At 37.7% G+C, this 23735-nt stretch overlaps 2 protein-coding genes across 2 annotated transcripts in view; both read left to right on the top strand.

Annotated features, from left to right (window-relative positions):
* The first annotated feature begins 354 nt into the window (after window positions 1-354).
* LOC145985525 (uncharacterized) lies at window positions 355-21909 on the top strand. Its single transcript, XM_083119595.1, has 3 exons — window positions 355-1284; window positions 1672-2584; window positions 21719-21909. The coding sequence occupies exons 1-3, from the start codon at window positions 355-357 to the stop codon at window positions 21907-21909; spliced, it is 2034 nt and encodes a 677-aa protein (XP_082975721.1).
* The window catches only part of LOC145985010 (death-associated protein kinase 1-like), a 189528-nt gene continuing 173704 nt past the window's right edge, over window positions 7912-23735 (top strand). Inside the window, exon 1 of the mRNA XM_083118499.1 lies at window positions 7912-8127. The gene's annotated coding sequence lies outside the window, so the exon portion shown is untranslated. The remainder of the gene's footprint in view (window positions 8128-23735) is intronic.

Here is a 23735-nt window from a genome sequence, read left to right as displayed (position 1 = left end):
GAGAGTAGAGAAATTCCACGGTATTATTAGGAAATCGGTCCTACATATATTTTTTATTTTTTTTATATTTCATAGTTATTCATTTCAATATTTAAATCTTATTTCATGAGCAAACAAACAAAAATAATTTCAAATTTTGATGTATTATTACAAAGGGAATTAATTTTTTATTAAAAACAAAATATAAAAATCCAGGGAAAACGATAGGTGATACAGCATTTCTACTTTCAGATTTGGATTCCTGCGTTGGGCCAATCCCCCACGCAAGGGTATTAACGGATTCAGAGAAAAAACAGGAGCCTCGGAATGGACAGATCAACACAGCAACGACCGGACTGGAAAAGGAAAACGAGAATGGGAACATGGAACATTAAAACTATATTAGGAAAAGAAGTTGAATTAGTACAGGAAATGAAGATACGTAAGATAGACGTAATGGGAATTAGTGAAGTAAGAAAGAAAGGAAATGGCATACAAAGGCTTGAGGAGGGATATACCTTGAGATATTCAGGTGTTGGACAGGGAAGAAGAGCAAAAGAAGGGGTAGGAATTGTAACAAGTCAGGAATATGAAACAAAGGTCAGTGGCTGGGAACCAGTTAACTCAAGAATAATTGTAGTTAAATTTGATATAGAATATAAAATATCATATATCCAAGTATATGCACCAACAGAAGATGCCTCTGTGCTTGATAAGGAAGAATTTTATGTACAACTCCAGAGGACAGTAGATAAAGAAGTAATGGAGGGACGGTATGTAATGATAGTGGGAGACTTAAATGCAAGAACAGGTAAAGATAAGAAGGTAGCCCATGGTAGTATGGGAAGCTACGGGGGAGAAAAGACATTGAATGAGAATGGCAAAAGATTACTGGAGTTTTGTGTAGAAAATCAGTTGCTTCTTGGAAACTCCTTCTTCCCACATAAGGAAGTACATAAAATAACCTTCCAGGCTGAAGGAAGAAATGCTAAAAGCATAATAGACTTCATAATATATACCAGTAGTATTAGGAGAAACATAATGGATGTTAAAGTTATAAGAGGTGCTGAACTGGGTACAGACCATAGATTATTAATAGTGGACACACGCTTCACGAGACCACCAAAGCCCAGAATGAAAAAATACCAAACAATTAAGATAAATGAGTTACAGAAAAAAGAGAAGAAGGAAGAGTATAAAGAACAGGTAACAGCCAGACTGACAGAAGGACCAGATGTAGAACAACTAGAGATAGAAGAAATATGGAAGAGAATTAAAAAGGCACTCATAAAATCTGCAGAAGAAGTATGCGGAAAGAAAATAGTAGATACAAGAAAAAAGAAAACATCTTGGTGGAATGAAGAAGTGAAACAAAAAGTAAAAAACAAAAAGGGAGCATGGAAAAAATATATTATGTCTCAGACAGAAGAACATAGAAGGAAATACATTGAAAAAAGAAATGAAGTCAAGGAAATAGTGAAGGAAGCTAAAATAACATCCTGGGAAAAATTTGGAAATATGGTTGAAGAAAAAGCTAGAGAAAAGAATACAAGGCAATTTTGGAAAGTTGTAAAGAACTTGAGAGGAAAATATGGAAAAACAATAAGAACCATTAAAAATGGAGATAAATTGATCACAGAAAAAAAGGATGTGTTGGATGTATGGCGGAAACACTATGGTGAAAAATTCCAGAAAGAAGAAAATAACCCAGAGGAGGTAGGGGTGATATATGGACCATACATGGAGGTACAAGACTCAGATATAGAAGGGGAAATAAAGGAAGATGAAGTACAAATAGCAATAGAACTGATGAATACAGGAAAAGCAGCAGGATCAGATGGAATAAATCCAGAATTAATAAAATATGGAGGTATGGAAGTAGTTAAGAATTTAACCAAGATGTTTCAAAGAATATGGAAGGAAAACAAAATACCAAATGAATGGAGGAAAAATATCATTATCCCACTACATAAGAAGGGCAGTAGCTATGACTGTAATAACTACAGAGCAATATGCCTCTCATCAGTCGCTTATAAATTATACACAAGGATACTAGAAAGACGTCTCAGAAAAGTGGTGGAGGAAGATATGGAGGAGGAGCAGGCAGCATTCCGCCCTAAAAGGCAAACACAAGATCATATATATACTATAAGAACGATTATGGAAAAAAGAATTGCCAAGAACAAGGACACATATCTAGCTTTTATAGACCTAAAAGCTGCTTTTGATTCAGTCCCTAGGCAATATGTATGGGAAGCATTGGAGGCAAAGAAAGTACCAGTAAGATTATTGAATGCAATAAAAATTGTATATAATAATCCTGTAGGAATAATTAGAGTAGATGGCGAATACTCAGGTGAATTTGACATTGAGAAAGGCATAAAACAAGGAGATAGCCTCAGTCCAATCCTATTTAACGTCTTTTTAGACGAAATTGCTAAAATATGCAAACGACGAACACACAGAACGAAGATAGGTATGTGGAGATTAAGGCCAGTATATATCCAAGCACTATTATATGCCGATGATATCGTACTGATATCAGATACACCTGAGAGACTTCAGCAAGCAGTGGAAGAATGGTATGAAGAACTTAAAAGGAAAGGCATGAAGATTAATATAGAAAAGAGTAAGATCATGCGGGTGACTAAAGAGGATAAGGAAAATGAAGCCCTGAATATAATATGCGAAGGGAAACAACTAGAGAAAGTAGAAACATATGAATACTTAGGAACTATCATAAGTAACAGTGGGAAAATTGATCAAGAGATAATGAATAGGACAAAGAAGGCAGCATCAGCATATTATCAAATGAGTAATACTTTGGTGGGAAAAAGAGAGATCAGTATAAAAACAAAAATGCAACTCTACAACTCAAATGTAGTTCCCATCATGGGCTATGGCACAGAAAGCTTAGCACTCCAAGACAAACATCTAAGTAAATTTCAAGCAATAGAGATGAAATATCTTAGAAGAACAGTGGGGAAAACTCGAAGAGACAGAATAAGAAATGAAAGAATAAGAGAAGAGGTAAAACAAAAGAAGACAATGACTGACGTAGTAGAGGAACGCCAGCTGAAGTGGTATGGACATGTAAATAGAATGAATGAAGATAGGAAAGCCAAGCAAGTGATGGAGATGAGGGTTGAGGGTAGAGTAGGAAGAGGCAGGCCAAGAAATACATGGGAAGATAGAATAGAAAAGATAGGATTAAAATATGGAAAAACTAAGAACGAAATGAGAAGAATGAGTCGAGACCGGACGGAGTGGATGAGATGGACAGAACGAGGTACCCGACGCTTAACGGCATAAGGGAATGGAAGAGAAGAAGAAGAAGAAGATTTGGATTCAGCGGGGTCGAATTATAAATAATCACCTATTTTCGTTCAAAGGATCAAAAAAAAGTTTGAATTTGTTCATGAGTGTAATCCTTCACAATCATCCTATTAAGACGTCAAACACTGATAATTGCGAGCGAAGCGAGCAGGAAAATTTGCATACATATTTGTTTGCAAACTTACTAGAATATTAATTTAATTTAATTTGGCGTCAATACTTTCACAGGGTGCCGTGATATTTACACTTTCCCAACTTTTTCTCCATTTGTTCATGGGCGCCAACAACGAAAAGGGTGCATCGCTAAAAAATGGGGGGTGGAAAAGTGGTACAATATCAAGTAAATGGTAAGACAATAAAAAAATCCAATAACTTTTTCGTATATAATGTATATAATATTTTTGTCAACAATAGAGAATGCAGAGGCACAACCACGAATTTTTGTCTGGGGGGGTGAAGTACCAGGATAAACGTACCAATAATAATAATTTTAATAATAGTAATAATTTTAATAAAAATAATGTTAATAATAATAATATTACTAATAATGTTATTATAGCATTATTATCATTGTTATTGTTATTATTGATTTTCTTTATTTTACTTCGCTTCTTGTGCCACTTTTGGCTAATTTGCGAAGATAAGGATGAGTGATGACATGATGAAAATGATGAATCGATACTCGCAAACATCCATGCTCAAGCCGGGATTCGAACCCAGGACCAACATTATTATTACTATTAGTAATGGTACTACGTATCAAAGACTTTATTATCCTCGTAAATTATGCAAAAAGGGGGTAGAAGTTTGTGCTAAAGCATTTGTGTTCGAACAAACGATTTGAATTATTTTTTAACACGTTCAATTTCACATAAATAACGGAAAACAAGCAGAAAATGCTTGATAAATGCATTCCAAATATAATTATTTTTGTACATTAACATGTATAACTTTCATGCACGATATAGCTATGTTTAACATACGCATATATACAACGTGAAGCGTGGACACTAAATTGTGTACGTATTCAAAGTTTCTTTAATAAATATTATATACAGCATGTATTATTTGAATACATTACATAACCAATTCATCCATCTCAATAAACCAACAGGAAAAATTACATAAATTGTCTCTCAAATGTGCACGCTCCCTTTCCTTAAAACAATTGTTCAAACATTTAAAAGAAAATGAATTAAAGCAAGTCTTATTTCTCTGTCTGGTGATTTACAATGCATTATAGTGAACAAAAATAAATTGCGAGCGAAGCGAGCAAGATAATTTTTGGATCCAAAGGGCGCAAATAATTTCACCGAACGCTATGGCATTATATCATTTACAACTTTGTGCCTCCCCGATGGTGTAGTGGTAACATGGTCGCCTTGTGATCAAGGGGTCCCGGGTTCGATACCCGGTGGAGGCACGTAGTGTTTCGGAATCCACTTTCAGCTATACGCCGTCTCAATTACCCTTTTTGTACATAAAGTAGACTTAAAAACACAAATCAATGAATCAAGTTTACAACCTTTTTTAATTTAGATCGTTCGGAGCCAATGGCCGTTTCCCGCCTTCCCCTAGCTACTCTGAACTTAATAAGACTAAGAGAAGGAGGCATTGCGAGCGAAGCGAGCAAGAAAATTTTACGAAAAGTATTTTTATTTGCATAAAAGTTGAAGTTCTGAGCGGTAATTGCCCCTGGAGGTACACTTGGCCGTCAATGTTTGCCCCCTTGCCCCCCTAGAACTAATTTCCAACCAAGGTTGGGGGGGCATGCCCCCCCTACCTCCCTGTGGTTGCTCCACTGAGAGAATGACGGCTCAAACATCGACTCCTGGTTGTTACAAACGTTATTTGGATGAGAGTCCCAAGTCGAGCAGCCCATTGCTAACCCCACCCTCGCTAATTGCGCCAGAAGCAACGATTTTGTGGCAAACGTGCGGGATTCCCTTCTGGTTTCTCTTCAAGACAGTCACGGTAATAGTTACAATGCCAAGACTATATTTTATGTAGCTCGCATAGTGTCTTATATTATTAAAAAGGTATTTTTACCAATATTAAGTCCATATTTAACTCCATATTTTGGTAAAAATAACTACATATGTATTTACATATTTAGCTCATTTTTACTACATATAAATCCGTGCCCCGGTTATGACACTCACCGCCACCCCACTTAGCGAATAATCTACAGTACAATCCACTTTATACCATAGGACTTCCAAATAATACAGAAAAATGACAGCCTAAATAATTATCATCATCAGAATATTATACCATAGCGCTAAATATTACCCCCCCCCCTCGAACTTGAAAGTTCGATCCCCCTAACTATGGAAATTCTGTGCCACTCTAAGACCTAACATTGATATCCACATCTGGATTTTCCCCCCTCAAGAGTCCCCTCAAATGTAATGCTCAATCCCCCCCTAGAGTGCGCGTCAAATCTCCTGCATATAGCCTTGAAAGGCTGAACAGCACCAGCAAATCACAGACGTGCGGTGTTGCAATGTTCCGTGCTCTCCATGAGAAGGCGTTTCGCTCAACCACGCTCTCTCTTTTCCGTGTGAGATTTTGACATGGCATCATTGCAGTGCGGTGCTATTGGCTATCGCCATATGCAGGAGATTTGACGCGCACTCTAGTAGAATTCCAGTGATAATATAAGACTTAACGTTGAGAGTCAAGAGTTTTATAATGCCTCCTCCCCAAAAATAATGCTTAATCTACCCACAAGAATTCACCTGACAATTTAAAACTTAATAAGAACTGGGCACTGTCCTTTCCCCCAAACAATACTTATTACCCGTCGCTTAGCAGTATATTAACAATATACGAAGTAATTATTATATGTTATAACTTCTCTCCAATGCTGAAATTTTTGTTCAGTCAAATTTCCATCACAAAAAAGGAAATGAAAAATCTCACCAAAATTTGGGTGGAGGCAACCTGCGTCCGCAAACCCGCCCGTGGGCACCCATGCGTGTATGTACATATGTAATCTTATTGTTTCTTATCCATCAAGCAAAAAAAATACAAAAGAACATGCACTACATAGTTTGCCGCATGAAGCGTTCCCCCTCCTCCAAGAAAAAAATGCGTTGGTATGAAAGAAAATATTTCCAATTTCGTCTCCAAGTTATTTATCAGAGATTCAGACAATCTTGCTTCAGTTTCCAGAAGATACTACACTGATACGCTGATACATAAGTCGATAGCAAGAAATGGGAAAGCAGGGTATTTGAGGTAAAAGTTAATTTCTTGTACAGTCACCGGCAATAACAATGGGATACTTACATCCTGAAATACTTGCTTGCCTGCAAGGCGTTATGAGTGTTACCTAACTCTCCGGCGGTGGTAGAACTTGTCTGTGAAAATTTCCTACTATAATAAACGTATCGTCGTAGAGTTAGGCAACACACATATATCTAGGTGTTTCATTTTTATTGCCGATGAGTGTACAACTTTGGGGCGTTGTTTCATGGCTGGCAAATGTAGAAGTTAGAAACCGGGTGGCGCATGGGAATCAGTTGAAGTGGATTAAACACAAGAAAGATATTGATATCATGTTGAAAGTCAAAAGAAAAGAAGCGGAGAGAGAGATTGCAAGATACAGTTCAAGAAGGAGGGCACTTCAGTTTTCTGTTTATTATTATTGATTGCTGTAAAAATTAAAGCAATAACAGTTACTGTGAATTCTCCCCCCCCCCCCCCCGTTATGGTTTTTATTCCAAGAAAAACCTACGGGTGCGTAAATTAACAGCTGTCTATATACACGACAGATATGTAAATATGATCCAATTCAATTTTTGATCGAATGCGCAATTTATGATCATTTTTGTATCTAAATTTAAGCTGACCTCCCCCATCCCCTTGGGCATCCGGAAGGCGGGGGCAAGGGGGGCCGTGGCCCCTCCCTGGAAAACGAAAGTCAACCAAAAATTACATATTTCACATATATATATTTTAATTTCAGCCACAATAATGTGTGTTAATTATTGCACGAACATGATAAATTCAAATTTAATCAATGTTTTTTGAGGGATGAACACTATTATTGGGGAAAATATGCCATGTTGGCCCCCCTGGAAAAAAATACCTTCCTTGCACCTCCCTGGAAAAAATCCTGCGGACGTCCATGCCCCCCCCCCACCCCCGCCTTCCTCGCGCGGATGGAAAATTCGATAAACCTCTGTTTAGAAGTAACTGAAGGATTTTGTTCTGATATCACATTCCCAAAAAATAATCGAATTTTAAATTCTTTAGAGATCGAATTTTCTACGCACAGAAAGGAACGTCATTTTGCATAATACACAGCCTGTTCAATCTATTTATATCATTTCATTGTCTCTTATCTACGAGATCTAAGCGTAACAGATACGAAGAATGTCACTTTGAGTCTTTGACTAATCGATCAAGTGGGAAATTGAGATTAGTCGCCGCACAAGTCGCGGTTTACACAGTACGCAGCAAGTTGTTTTATCAGCTAGAAGTACGCCGATTCCCCACAAGATGTCTCTTTGTTCAGCAAACAATGAGGCGAGCTGAATTACGGTAAACTTTGCTACACAGATTTGCTTTGCTACCATCGCTCCGCTCACTCAGTTTTTCTTTAGATCGTGAAGAGTGAAGAGGGAAATGTAGGAGCGGTGTGACGTATTAACACGAGGTGTTTGCGGTAGATTCAACGTTCGTACCGGACGACATTAAATCAAGAGCTGTACAACTAAACAGTGTCGACTTGAATTTATATTTCTTGTGAAGCGATCTTGTGTGGAATGAATTGACTCTTGTACCAAGACACTGTGATATGAGGTAGGATTAATTATAATTAGTTTTGTTCCATTTTTGCACGCGCGATAATACCTATTTAGTAACACTATTCTCTCTGTATCAAAACTGATCTGATTAAACCATTTTTGCAATTATTTTTAGGTCCTAAGTTGATTTTAAGTGATGTCTGCTTGTCTAGGATTGAGATCTGACTCGAAACTATAGCTTTAGTCTAGATTAGTCTATGCTTTTTATTTATGCACATGACCGTAGCTTCTGTACCCGAGAAGAGAATAGAATTTGGTGCTCGTTACAGCTAATCACTCCCCCCTCTGCTTGATTGATGTACGCAAATGTTGTTATTTCCGTGTTTACTATCGCTTTCTATATTTGCGCGTAAACAGTAACTGGGAGAATGCATAAACCCTCGTCAAATAATAATACCTGCCAGAGATGGCGTGCAATGGAAATTTCTGAACTCAAAGGTGAACGAAATATTTTCAACTTCGGTAATCTGCCTATCTCTATCTCTTTCTCCCTTCATCTGTTTCCCTTTTCCTCTCTTTCTTCTCTTGCCTCCTTACTACCTCTATCTTTCTTTCTTCATTTGCATCTTTTCTTTCTTTCTTTTTTATTCGTTTCTCTCTTACCCTTTCTTTCATCCTCTGTCTGTCTCTCTTTCTTTTTCTCCCACTATCGCTTTTCTCTTTCTTTTTCGTTCCTCTCTCACTCACACTTCTATTCTACATTATCTCTTCTTTCTCTCTCCATCTCTTCGTTTGTTTCTCCCTCTGTCACATACGTTCACCATTTGTTCCTCTTTCTCTCTCTATCTGTCTTCCTTCGTGTTCTCCCTCTACCTTTTTCTTTCTATATCTGTTTCTCCTCTTCCTTTCTTTCTTTATTTCGTTCTTTGTTTTCTCTCACTTCTGCTCTATATTTCTCTCTTTCACCTTCTTCGTTTCTTTCACCCTCTATGTCCTTATTTCGTAATTTGTTTATCCTTCTCCCTCTTTCTTTCTTTATTCGTTTCTCTCTCCCTCTGTCTCGTCTGTTCTCCATTTGTTTCTCTTTTAAGATTCTCTCTTCCTTGGTATTCTCCCTCTTTATCTTTCTTTATTCCTCTGTTTCTCCTTCTCAGCTTGTTTCTCTTTTCCCCCCTCTCCCCAAGGCCGCCCGCAGGATTTTCTTTTCTCGGGGATGAGGCAGCAGTGCTGAAAGTGGGAAAACGTGAAGTGATGCTTCCCCCCCAGTAAATTCTCATAAATTAATTCTCAAACTATAGGATAATTTGCATCTGTTGTCTTTCACGGCACCCCTCGTCCATGTTTTCACGCTACACTTTCATAGTTTCAATTATATGAAGTCTTTGGCCACTGAAATCACTGGCCACTCTCCGGGTGCCCTTTGTATTTCTCTCATACCTTGTTTCTTTCTCCCTCTGTTTCTCTTTGTCTCTCTTTTCTTGCAACTTTCTTATTTTCCGTTCTCTCTTTTCTTTCTTTTTTATTTTTCCCTTCTCTCTCTCTTTTATTTCTTTTTTTAGTTTCCCCTTCCCTCTCTTTTTTATCTTTTTCTATGTTTGTTTCTATGTTTCTTTATCTTTTTCTGTTTCATTATATATTTCATTCTTTCCATTCGTGATTCTTCCTCTACTCTAAATGATTCCAAATATTTCTCCTTTAGGCTATTTCAGTGGACAGGATGGATTGGTAACTGGCGTGCGCTAGCTGTAACCCTATCAGCTCCTTCCGAAATTTTGAGATAATCAAAAATTTAAAATGAAAGTAGTAAATACTCGAAAAACCAAACATTTAATACAATTTTCGAAACGAAGGGTAAAAATTATAATGAAGAATTATTGTATTGAGTATCCCGCCCCCTAGAACGCAGCTATGGAATATCCATCTTTACTCGTACAATTCCAGCCCCCTTCGACGCTAGTGCGTGGGGTAGAGAGCTGGGGGCCTCATTTTCCCTCAAATCGTAACCAGCCCCCTTTGAATTTTCATTTGTTTTCATTTCTTATTAGAAAGCACAACGAAGTGTTAGATTTTCTGTTCACTAATAGAGAACTTCATCCAAAATCATCTTAAATTCACTTAACGGAGAGGACGGGTAGATCGCTCCCATAAATTATCACGGTTTTTCTAAAGTTCATGGCATTCATAGCATACAGAAATCTTTCTTTTTATTTTTTTTACTTTGCTAATTGAGTGCTTTCTGCAATTATAAATTGGGAAACGAATAATATTAATTCAGAGAAAATGTACAGTGGGATGCAAAAGTATTGCTCGGCAAATTGTCCATGAACATTTCCATTACTATTTTTATCTTGTATAATACATGTTTTTACGTATGTTTTTTATGTTTGCCAGCAGCCTTGGCGTTTTGTTTCAATTCTTCGATTGTGCAAAACAAAGAGAATAAACGTGATGATGGACAATTTGTTGGTAAAACTTATGCATCTTACTCTACTACTCACACTAAATGATGAATATGTGTGTGTGTGTGTGTGTGTGTGTCTGTGTGCGGGTGTACAATTATGTACATATGTGTATGTAATTATAATGTAATATACTGATTTTATCTACGCACACATGCACGTAATTAAATTAATTTTCTATTCTGAAATTTGTGAAAAGTATGTATTTTACAAAAGCGCCCGTGTTAATCTTTGAAATCTAGAGACAAGATCTCTCATGTTACTCGCAGACACTCTTGTTTAGAATGATTATGCCACTCATCTGATTCCGAGACCGAGTCTGAAACTAGAAATGAAACTTCAATGAATGTAGCCAGGGTGGCCACAGGGGGGGATTATGGCGCAGACCGCGCCATTGAAAATTTTTGGGTGGATTTTTCCCCTTAAAATAATATAAAATTCAACATTTATATATTTTTCCAAATACATATGTGAAAAAGTTTACACCTTAGGTGCACCATATTTATTCCATTAGATAAAGAAAAGGAAGTATTTAGGACAAGGGTGTCCACATGCGGGTTTGTGGACGCACGTTGCGTTCAACAAAATTTTGTTTTTTGGGGAGTGTGGGGGAGATTTTTTGTGATGGAAATTTGAGTGATTAGTACAGCATTGGACACAAGTTGAATTACGTTATCAATTTACCATTGCTGATACATAAATAGAAATAGACTGGGAGTTTTGACGGATAATATCAAGGGAGGAAATATCCAACTCTTACATATTATGTCTTAAATTAACACGCGAAGGATTTGAGAATTATACGTTGGGGGGACAAAATTCAACTCTTCAAATATCAGTGTCAAGTCATAGATTATGTCGGGAAAATTAGTTAGCGGGGATTGAGCACTAAATTTGGAGGTATATCAAACTCTTGTGTATTACTATTAGTATTACATCTTAGACTGTTGCGCAAATTCAGGTGCGAGGACTAAGAATTAATATCTTTGAAATTGGCAGTATCAACCGTAAATCTAAAATTGGAATGGAAATTTTGGTGGGAGGATTGACTATTATAAATTTGGGGGGGGGGGGCAAGATATGAAGGTCTTGATAAAGTGTTAAATCTTAGACTGTCAAGGGATTTCTATAGTAGACACCTTATTTTATTCTAGAACCGCTCTTAGGAATTTCTAGCTAGGGTTCTGTACATATATGTCTCGTGAAACAATAATTTAATCGGTCACCGAATAAGCCAGTTTTCGTTAACAGACAACTGCAGCACGTTATTTGGTTTGTCCAGGTTAAATTTTCTATGATGTGTAACAATTTGTGTTAAGTACTCAACTTGTGAGTTTTTAAAATCTTGTTCTTTGCTCACAAACACTGTTTAAATTACTTTATGATATTTGAGATTAACTAAAGCATTTACCCAAACAATGTGCTAGCTTTCCGTGATTACGAAAATTTGAACAATTAAACAAATATGGACAGATTAACAGGCTATTATATTAAATTAAAATAAATTATTACGTCTTCATCCAAATTATTTTGGGGAGGGGGATTATGATGAACTATTTAGGGGGGTAATGCGTTCACAGCTTGAGAAGGATGAGCACCCCTGTTTAAGAGGAGGGGCAGATCAAGTATAGTGTTAAGTAAAGCTAAAAGAAATATTTTCAGTAGAACTAAACTCTTTATGGGGATTATGATTTTTTTGGGAGGACGCATGGTATCATTTGGGGGAATGCACCATTGGCCTTGGGGGGGGCACCCTTGATTGTAGTAAACGATATATATAAACAAATATATCTGCATCCCACGCAAGACTATCGTTAAATCTCCAACGATTCATCCTAATAGTTTAAATTATCCTAAGAGGTAGAAAATTGACGTGAAGTGACGAAAACAAAATTAACAGAAATCTGGATGAAACCCTTCTGCAGGCACAATTCAGTAGAATCAAGACAAGTAAATCTCTTTCATCCCGCAGCAAGCAGTGTTTCCCACACGAAGCATTTTTAATGGCAAAAGTACCGTTGGATTTCCCCCAGCGATTAAGGTTAGCAACCTTTTTCAGAGCATTGCTTTGTCGCCGACTTCACACGATCTTGACTCACTACCAGGAAGTTTCCTCCCGAGGACAATAGATGGTGTTGTACGTCGAGCTTAAAACACAGTAATAAACTTAATCTTGTTAATGGATGTGCTTGTTTTTTCTCCTGCTTGCCTCAAAAGTAAACCATATCCACTCCTTTACCAAAACCGGAATCGTAATTTTTTACACTCTGGGCCAGTAGTTTAAAAGACACTTTAAAAATAATGTATATAAAAATATAGTTGTGTAAGAGCAGATAACGGGTTTTCGCAGGAAGTCGGTGAGTTTGTAAGATAAAAGCATGATCTGGCAGCCATGACATTTTAACTGCGTTTAATATTATTTTTTCTTTCTTCCTAAGCTCATTTATATAAAAAGCAAAAGTGTAGTTTCTGAGTTATTGTATGTGAACTTTCAGTTCAAATTAATGAACTAAGAAACATGTTAGTAAGTTTCTAATTCACAATACCAATACGAGATTTGAATAAAAAAAATATTTAACACGAATAATTCGTTACAACTGCCCGTTTTGCCCGAAGCAATTCAGGAAGTTTATAGTTTCGGAATCAAGGGCGAAAGAGTAACCTAATTTCAAAGCGTGATCCTTTGATCTACTGTGAAATAAAATGAGAAATGTCTATTTCGACTATTCTAATTTGAAACCTCTCCACGGTAGTGAATTTTAATGTAACTTTTAAAAATATTTTTTTTCGTTCAATCATTGAAGGAATAATGAGAGAGGAGGAGGCATGTATTCAAAATACAGCGTATAACAAAAGTCCGGGAACACTTTAAAAAAATTATTGTAGCCAAACGAGTAGCATTACAAAGTGACAAAGTACATCATTTCAAAGAGTAAAGTTGTAAGTTTTTTCCTCAATGCAGGTGTTACGTGTAGTTCCATATATCGTCGCGAGGTGGTGTCAATCAAGATGGTGCTTTCTGGAGGTGAGAAGGCTTTCTGCGTGCTAGAATTTGACAAAACAAAGAGTGCAACGGATGATTTTTTTTAAGAGGTTATGTAAAGGACCATGTATATGTCCCTCCTCTTCCACGTGATGTTGTGGAACTCAAAAGGAGAATTGAACAAGTAACAGCCACAGTCTCGGAAGACATGTTGGGTCGTGTGTGGGAAGAGTTTTTGTCGGGTCACACATGGTTCCCACATAGAGTGTTTGTAAAGGGAGTGTTGTTGAAAAAAACTTACAACTTTACTCTTTGAAATGATGTACTTTGTTACTTTGTAATGCTACTCGTTTGGCTACAATAATTTCTTTAAAGTGTTCCCGGACTTTTGATACACGCTGTATATTCCGTGTAAGAAATACCTTACAGAAAATTTAATCTAATTTTAAATTATTGTAGCCTATTCGCTAATTACTTTTATCGTGGATTACTGTAAAATTGAGTGAAACTGTCTAGGTAATATGCTAAAAATGGAAGAGGAATGTCGGTTTACTTCAGGCATATCACTGATGATTTTTGTGTGTGTGTGTCACATCTATGGATGATTTCCATAAATGAAAATCTCGCAAACTATACAGACACTGAACGGATTAAGGGCAGCGTAGGTGTCGTCTCACCACTTCGAAATCTCTAAAACCGACAACAAATTGTTAATTAACGCAAAGTAAATTGCAATAGCGTGGAGACATCTAAATCCAACAGTAAACACTCAATAAACACATGCCTTCCCCCGTGGCGGAGTGGTTAGCACAGCATGTTACTACGCCAGGGGACCCGAGTTCCAATCCCGGCCTCAACATTGCGTGTCCCTTCATCAGTTTCATCATAACATCACTCATCCTCATCGTCGCGTTTATTCAAAGTGGCGGAAAAGCACCGCTAAATAACAAAAATCAAATCATTAAAGATAATAAACAATATACATGAAAAAAGAGATGACAGTTTTAGAAAGTTCTTCCCCACGAGAAGTTCGCAAGTCAGTTACTGGTTAGGATTCTATTCATGAAATAATGATTCTGATAATTATGAACTATTTTCATAAGTAGAAACACTTTTGGCACAGTGTGAAAGGCAGGCCCGGATATATAGGGAGAGGGGCTACAGCCCTTGACCTCCATCTGCAAAGTAACCTCCGATGTGGAAAGAACTACTTTGTAAGTTTTCCGAAATGAATATAAGAAATGGGCAAGTACCACCCTTGTACCCATCTGGCGCCACTTATGCTAGTGTTAAGTCCAAAGACATTACTTGGAATTCAGAGTTCATTTTACAATATTGCTTTACTTCCAAGTGCTAATCCACTTGGTCTAGTGAATATACAAGAGCTGAAGTGAAATCATGTGATGAGATTTGCGTTCTCTTCTCCTTGGCAGTTGGCAACTATGACAAATTCCAGAGGCGAAGCGTCCGGTCATCGGGAGATGCGACGATGACAAAGCAAAATAATACATTTTAAATATTTTAGAGAAGAAGTAAAAAAACGAGTCAAAATATTCACATATTTGTGCGAAATAAATCAAGCAATAGCATGAAACAGCTAGAAATACGCAAGAGATTCGCTTAGTTTAGCGCATCGGAATGAGAGCCCAGTGCTAATCCCCGTGGCCAACACTCGCGCTACGTTTTCTATTGAAGGCAATGGTGTTCGCCGGTCCAGATCATCGCAGAATGTGCGAATCTCTGTACCTGCTCGGAACCGGAAGACACCCAACGACCGCTTGAAGGTCTGGTCATAAAAGGCCTTTTTCTCAGCCCCTATGCTTACTGCAGGTTTTTTTTATACGTCATGAAGATTAAAGTTCTTCCGAGTGCTTCCAGCATTATAAGGCATGCAATGCAATGATATAATACAAGTAATTAGTGATGTCAGGAGTGAAACAATTTTCAAAGAAACTTAAAAATCAGATTTTGTTTCAATTAAGGTAGACGAAACATCTAATATTAACTGTAGGTCCCAATTGTCAATTGTCTTGAGATATGAGCATAAGGAGGAAGGCTGTGTTACAGCGCCTTGAAGAACGTAGTGTGGAAAACGACCCAAGAAACTGGTTCCCCGAGACGATGACAAGTAGATGGCAGTGCGATCGACCCAGGTGCTAATTTTGTTATAAAAGTAATGCGTCTTAGTTAGTTTTTGGAATATATTGCGTAGATTTGTTTCTCTAGAAAGGCGGTAAGTGAATTGATAGAAACAGTTATATTTGTGGAGTGATTTGCAGTCACGAAATGGCATTAATTTACACAGAAAAGTAACACAAATACGATTTATGTGCAACGCAACACGAGCATCAACATATCACATGTGAGGCTGGACGTCAAACGTTGGATTGTGTACACAAGTTTATTTTTGTATACTAATAAAATTGGAATAGTGTCATGAAGGAGAAAAAATGTTTCGTGGCGTACATATTATGAAGTCATTTTCCCGAAATGCAGATATTCGAAAGAATTTCATTTCATATTCCATGGAGTTCAAATAGCCGATTAGGATGTGCCTCAGAGGGCTGCACAACGGCCAGAATCGCTTACTAGGCTCGCCTGGTTGGTCGGGCGGGCGAGTAAAACTATATACCTGGGTTTTGACCCGTCAAGCATCGAAAGCCCACGGGTAACTGGAAGGCCTTGCAAAACGAAGCTCGCTTATCTTCAGCGAACGCTGATTCCGGTTTTGCACCGTCTCCAGATACATGAGTCACGCAGTCACCGTTGCCAACTTTTAGATTCTAAACTGTTCTAGGAGCACTTAAAATGTTCATCACTTTTATCAATTTGAAATTGCAGACATTTATTCCTTGCTAGAAAACATTTGTATCGCTCACACCCAGTGGCGGCGATTGGGTTCCAAAACTAGAGGGCCAAAGTGCAAATGTACGGGGGGGGGGGGGCAAGGATAATTAATTTCCCTTGGTACATGAGGTTAGCGTGGTGCAAAAGTAGCAAAAAGTGGGGAGGGGGGGGGGGGCAACTGCACTCTCTCGGCCCCGCCCCTAATTGCTGCCACTGCTGACACCTGTACAGGAGTACGAACCAAGTTTCGCAAAAAGTGCCATCGTAAATACTTTGGAACTTTGTGTGACTGGTGGTTGTTCTACATTATACTTTTTTGGGGGTGCTCCCCTATGGCGCAGTGGTAGTGTCGTCGCCTTGTAATCAAAGGGTACCAGGTTCGATACCCGGTGGAAGCACATGATGGTTCAGATCCCACTTTAAACTATAGGTCCAGTCCCGATTAGCCTTATTGTGCGTAAATTGACCAACTAAATGAATCAATCAATCAAACAGATTTTCTCTCTGGTGTAATTTTGCCAATTCAATATCCGAATTAGTTGCTCAAGATCCCCCCCTGAACACTAAGGCACGATGGTCCATAAAATGGAACATGAAATCAGAATTTGCATTATAAAAGGTTTTTGAATATTGTCATCTCTTTCAACAAATCGTCGTTCGCTAGTGTTGTTGCTAGTTATCTTGTTCTCAGACCGCATTGATAGTAATACGATACAAAATATAATTGTTAGCTTGTATTTTCACACGGGTGCAAATAACAGGCAATGCTATTTACACATTTCAACAAACAAACAACGTAAAAATGAAACCGACAGAAGATTTACGATTTCAAGACCAGAAAGGTGACATAAAATGAACAAGACACACAAACCTATTTCAAGACCATCGAAACAAATTTAGAAAATATGTGGTAGTTGGTTTGACATAATAATGACACTAATTTGAGAAGTTACAAAATCTTAGGTGCAGTGGCTTAGCAACATATAGCGAGGTCCTGGGCGAGATTTGAATGCAAGGCCCCATCGTTCTTTAAGTTTGAAATATCAATGTAAATCGATACACAGTCATCAAGGAAACGTCAGCAAATTATCATATTTATATAATAGCCTACAATAATAATTAATTTCTGACGAAAATTATATTTGATAGTACGCGACAGAGAAATTTACACTTGGCAGAGCTACAGTAACACGCTGCTGGAATTTTCATTAACCAAAGTAGTAGTAATAGTACGTTTTTTAAGATGTTATTTAGGCAGTAAGATAACTGAAATATCCTTAAGTGTGCTAAACGTTTTTTTAAAAAAAATCAGAAATACAAAGTAAGAATCTTGAAATATAACCTATATATTATTTAATGAGTCGTTCTTTGTTTCCTCATTTCGAAGTTTGTAGGATGTAAATGTCACAAACCATGGCTTAAGTAGAAAATATGGAAGGACGCACATAAAATGTCAGTGCTTGATAGAGCGGGGGGAAGGGAGTGCGCTAAATCACAATCCTGTCTAGGGGCCCAATGTATCTACCTACAAGCTCTTCTACACAATCGGTGTCAACATCAGCATATCTTAAAACGATAGTCATTTGCACAATAAATGTGAAATGTTTGGTGTAATCAACTGATACAGCTAATTTGACCTTTTTTTTAAATTAGCAATTTTGACTTTTTTTAATTAGCAATTTTGACTTTGTTGCACATAAATTGTACCAGTTAACTTTGAATTTTAGGACTTAGATGATAATAATAACTGTGAATCTCATTTTGTTGTTACGTCTTAATGTTCTTGTAATATTAAATATTTGACGCAGTGGCGTTAGAAAATCGTAAAGTACGCGTCCGCAAGAAATAAACTTGGGTCCCTCAAGTACAGTCAGCTTCTTCCAGGAAATTTACGTAATTACTTAGAATGGCTGGTTGTGGCTGCACTTACATTAATAACTATACAAATCGATGCTCTAACTCTGAATTTTCACATATTACAACATATCTTTCTTTGACATTTATGTATTCAAAAGAAGAAAATACAAACACTTACTTATCCCTTCCCCCAAACAGAAGGCGGTACAGGATACAGAGAACACTGGAAGCTAGTGTAGAGCTATCAAGGAGAAGAAACTTTCCTAAAGCACTTGATTTCAGATTTAAGCACATTCCTGAAACATAGAACTTGATCAGGAAATTCGGAAGATAAATCATCTTCGTGCCCGTTACAGAGGGCAATAGCTGCGTCTGAAGTTGTAGGAACGAAGGAAGAACTGCTAATATTATCCATACCTTTCTTGAGTTTAAAATACCAGAAGCATTTAAATGCCCCATACTTTGCTCCGTGGCAGTTTGAGGTACTTTACCATTAACATATTAAAATCGGGTAGGCTATGCAAGGTCACGACACAGAAGAAAAATGGATAAAATTGTCCAAGCAATTTTTGCGTTGATGTTTCACATGAGAAATTAGAATTATTTTGACTTTTTCGGGGCCCCTTAGGCTTAGAGCTCCCGCCCGCCTCTGATTTGACGTATTCATTCAAATTATAACGTTAAACTAGAATATAAAGCCAGTTAAAAATGTCTTAATTTTATTGCCCACAAAAATTAGCCTTTTCTATCTTTCTCACTTCCATTTATTACGTTTTTCGTATCAACCTCATAGGACGCGAGGCCCCTATATGCGCGAGGCCCAGGGTGGTCGCCCACTTCGCTCACCCCTTGCTACGCCAATGATTCTACAACCTCAAGGCACCTGCGCCTAGCAGAAATTCAAATATTTCCATGCGTAGTGAAATATAATGGCCGTTGGCAACACTGACAGTAGTGCTCGCCGTCTACCTGCAAGAACTACATCGAGTCTCACGGGTCTTCTTAAGACCCGGGTAATAGAAAAACCTGGCAGGCATCGAAGCCTGTGCAACACTGTGACGTGAAGCTCGCTTGCGCGATGTCGAACACCTGGGCTTGATGTGCGTGTTGCATATTATTGTAGGCGCGCCTCCTCGCAGACGGGTTTTCTCCGGGTCTTGTGCAGGCCTCTGTGTGCCTTGTCATCTCTATCAACAAATTGCTTTACATTCGTGTCGATTGGTAAGTAGAACATTGGTGTTAAGGACTGTGCATTTTTACTCGTGACTTGGCTTGCGAGTTTTTGGGCGGTAAGTTGGACAACACGCGAGTGGATGTAAAACAATCTTTGAAAAATAAACGAGTATTGTCTGTGTGAATTTCAATAAAAATAATATTTGTGACAATGACAATATTAATGAACCTTTCAGGATAATGCATACACAATACTAATTCTCGCAGCAATTGTCATGTTACGTGTTAAAATCCATACCTATGTTTTCTTCCGTATTGTTAATAAAAAACTCAAGGACAAGTCATGATCGACGGTTCATAATATTCTGTAATATTTTCGCGACTACTGTACCAAATATCATAACAATTTTCTGACACAAAGAAATGTTACAAGGAAAAGAATCAGATGTTGCAGCAAAAACCCCATTTACTTCCATTATAAGCAGTCGAACACCAAGCACCGGGGTCAACACCAGCGCCTCTAGCGGATCATTTTCGAGTGGAAACAGCCAGACAGCTCAGAACCATGCTGTTTTCCACACTACGTTATTCTAGGCGCTGTAGCTGTGTTAAGGAACGATTCATTAATTTTCCTGATGTAAGTACGGATTGTATATCTGACTGGTTATTTGTTCATGTAAAAATTGTTGTCAATAAAAGTGGAGGATGAATTTATTGCTCAAACTTATGTTGGGCCATCTAGCGGATTTGCAAAAGAAGGTCCAGGACGAATACCCGAAGGCGTTATTTACGCATTACTATGCTCACGTATAGATTTAGTGCTGTCTCAGCACTAAATACATACTTTTAAAAGATCAACTGAAGAAGAAGAGCGCTGTGCAATTTGACCCTATTATCCATCGGAAAATAACTCTTGAGTCTACAAGAGAAAATAAAGAATTCTACTACACAGTAATTCACAAATCCACCACGAAAAATAAAGAGGCTCGACTTTATGTTTTAAATCAATTAGACCACAGATACTCTTATCCGTGATTGGACCTATTTTACTTTGTAATTTGTGCATATTACAGAAAATTAAAATTAATCAGATTTCAAAATTATCATCACTTGAAATAGTATAATTGGTTTTTTGTAGTCGAAAGGTGTATGGTACTGCAGTGAGCTTTTACATCTCATAGGCAATGGCCTTGACGTCTACCGCTGAGAAATATTCTGCAGGCATCCTCCCCCAGTTGAAAGATCGACCCTATCGTTTGACAAGTCTTGAGATGACTAGGTAAAACTGTCAAGCTTTGCCACTGACAAATTCAATGTGGCAAACAGAAATGTGAGCTCAGTCGTTGAATAGCAATATTTTCACTGGCATGCACAGAGACAAGTAGCGAATGTGGCATAGCGTGAAAACAAATAACACCTGCGGTAAGAAATCAGTAATGAATCATGTTCCATGACTTGTTCGAATTTGATTCACTGGACTCCTACGCAACATACAAGACTTTAAGATTAAATCTAAGTTCCTGGAATTCTCGATCTCACATGAGGATTAACATGCATGAATTGCTGACTCTTGTATATTTGACATTCCGTTATCAGAATTTGGCGATTAAAAAGTTCTTGAACGCAGTTTGTTTAATATTTGGACACAGGATTATTTGGTAAGTCAAAATCACACAGGCTACTGATTAAATACGTATCAACAAACAAAATTACCATATCTTCCTTACTCCATTAATTATTGCTTGTAGTTTTGCTTTTGGTTATTTTATATCGGTTTTCTAGTCGCGACTATGTGGATGAAGTAATCGAATCAATAAGCACAAAGAAACTTCCATCATAACCCAGAATTTCGCAACACGTAACTGTTAACTACTACACTATGGAGGATGGTTGTTTAGTTTGAACAGCACTGTAGTAAATTTTACTACAACTGAATATCAGAAAGTCACTTCAATCCCTGAAGATGAGAGTGACGTTAGCTCTCGAAAGCTCGGAAGCTTATCCGGAAATCACCTGGTTGATATCCAGAGGAAACCTCTTCAAATTATTTACTGGTACTGCGGCGTGCCAAATGTGGTGTTGATGGAGCTTTTTAACTCTTAAAGAATGTCGGTTAAATGGAAAAAATGGTCAAATGTAACAATGAGTACTAAAGGAATATCATAACCTTCATGTGCATACAGCGATTATGTTGTAAACCAGCTCCAACTTACATCCTTGAAAGAAAATGGGTAATTATAACATATGTGAGGGAATTATTATGAATCTTACATGTCAGTAGTGTCCTCAATTTATCTGTTTAACAGTTTGCACTGTATTATGTTCAGAATCTATTTGTTCTGATATCAGTGCTCTAGAAATGATCCACGTAACATTGTTCCTGTACTTCTTATCAGCTTTAACACCACATACTGGTGCCGATGTATTTCCGCTGTGGGCTATTGCCCGTATTTATGTCCACATGCGGGCACGTTATCACTTGCCCTTCAAGAGTAAATTAAGAGTTGTTCTTCCGTGAAATGAAATGCGCACTTACTCCAATGACTTACCCCAGTGCAATGGCACTATTCTTTTCTCATATTTTGCCAAGAATGTAATTAAGGGAGATCCGGAACCACCTCCAAAAAAAATAATAATAATAATAAAAAAACTAAAGTAAATTAAAATGGGTGTTTCAGCACAAAAATACGAAATTTATTAATTTCCCCAAACTTACATGAATATAAAATTCAATTGGAATCGATTAGATTTTTATTGCCAGCGTTTACGAAAATTAATGGATAATTAGTAATTAGAATGCTTAAGGATAAGAATAAATTTCATCAACTTGAAATAACATTTTCTTATCTTAAAAATATTGTATTTTTCTATACATGTTGACATTTATTTCTTCAGCTTTTTAATACAAATTTTAGTGATTTGATTTAGAAATATAGTAGTTAATGAATGTATGCTGTTATATCTTTAGCCCGACCCTGTGGCCGAGTGGGCTAGGGGTCCCGGGTTCGATTCCCGGCTCGGCCATGGATGTTTGTGATTGTCTGTCCTGAAAAGTCTTGAAAATGAAATATGAATGAAATGATATGAGTGAATGAAGTGTGATGGGGGAAGCTTCCGCATAGGGGCTTTCCTTTAAATAAAAAATTAAAAAAAAGTGGTTAGCACATCGCGCTGCGACGCCAAGGGTCCCGGGTTCGAATCCCGGTCGGGCTTGGTTGTTTGTGAATGTCCATTCATCAATTTCATCATTTCATCACTCATCCCCATCTTCGCAAATTAGCCAAGAGGCACAAAACGCGAAGTAAAATAAACTAACTCAATCAATCAATCAATCAATGTTATATCTTTACTATTTATTTTTACATGTAATAATAATAATGTTATTATACATATTATTCCCAATAATAAAATGCCTTATAAATTTCCGTTATTAAATTACTATTGTTCCAACTATTAATAAAAGTGCATTTATTATTATTGCTCGTGAGACAGTATATAAGAACCCCTCCAGAAATGTTTGTCTACCACCCCGATGGCGTTTTGGTAACGTCGTCGCCTTGTAAAGAACGGGGACCCGGATTCGATATCAGGTGGAGACCAGTGCCGGATCTACAAATCTTGGGCCCCTCGCAAAATATTACCAAAGGCCCCTTCTACCTACCTACCTTTACGCACATACACACACACATTATACATATATACTACACATATATAATGTATGTGTGTGTGTAATTCTTGATCTCATGTTGACAAAGTCACAGATAAGGGCCTACAGGGTGATTCAAAAGTCCCTTAACATTAACACCCCCTATAAAAAGTGAAGAAGTTTGGCTGAGTACAATTCGTCATGATAGAAACAGGTTAGGCTTAGGCGGAACCACATTGGTGTGTTCCAAGCGGACGTCCGCCATATTGAATTCAACTAAAAAAAATTTATACGGGAGGGGGTCGATGTGATACATATATGACATTGTTTTCCCACACCTGGAAAATGATGCATTTGTTACAATCATACAGTCATAACTTTTTCCTGATTAAAGATAGGTTGAAGGAACTTTCACCATTGCATTTCTCGTGAAATTCTAGCCTGACTGCCACGCGGGAAACCCGGGATGGATGATCTAAGGTCGAGGTTTGTTCCCACATAAGCTCTGGGGCCCACCCATGAGCCTCAAGTCAAATGGTACCCGGTGGGGGAGGGGGGGTGAAGGCGGCCGCAGCGTGTGGCTGATCACATCACCCCCAAGATGGCCGACATCGAAAATATGTGGGACCCTACCCCCACATACCCTAAATGTGCCTTCATGGCACGGTGCTATGTACACAGGTGACTTTAACTTTACA

Source organism: Lepisma saccharinum, chromosome 3, assembly GCF_977018435.1.
Source record: "Lepisma saccharinum chromosome 3, izLepSacc3.1, whole genome shotgun sequence".
Classification (NCBI taxonomy): Eukaryota; Metazoa; Arthropoda; class Insecta; order Zygentoma; family Lepismatidae; genus Lepisma; species Lepisma saccharinum.
Note: the sequence above shows the minus strand (reverse complement) of the source record. Positions and strands in the feature narration are given on the sequence as shown.

Excerpts from the sequence above, each read along its gene's own strand:
- LOC145985525 (XM_083119595.1), top strand. The coding sequence starts at position 355 with ATGGGAACATGGAACATTAAAACTATATTAGGAAAAGAAGTTGAATTA. Across the intron at positions 1,285-1,671 it reads TCATAAAATCTGCAGAAGAA|AAAGAAGAAAATAACCCAGA; the intron begins GTATGCGGAAAG and ends GAAAAATTCCAG. Across the intron at positions 2,585-21,718 it reads TGAAGAACTTAAAAGGAAAG|AATCTATTTGTTCTGATATC; the intron begins GCATGAAGATTA and ends TATTATGTTCAG.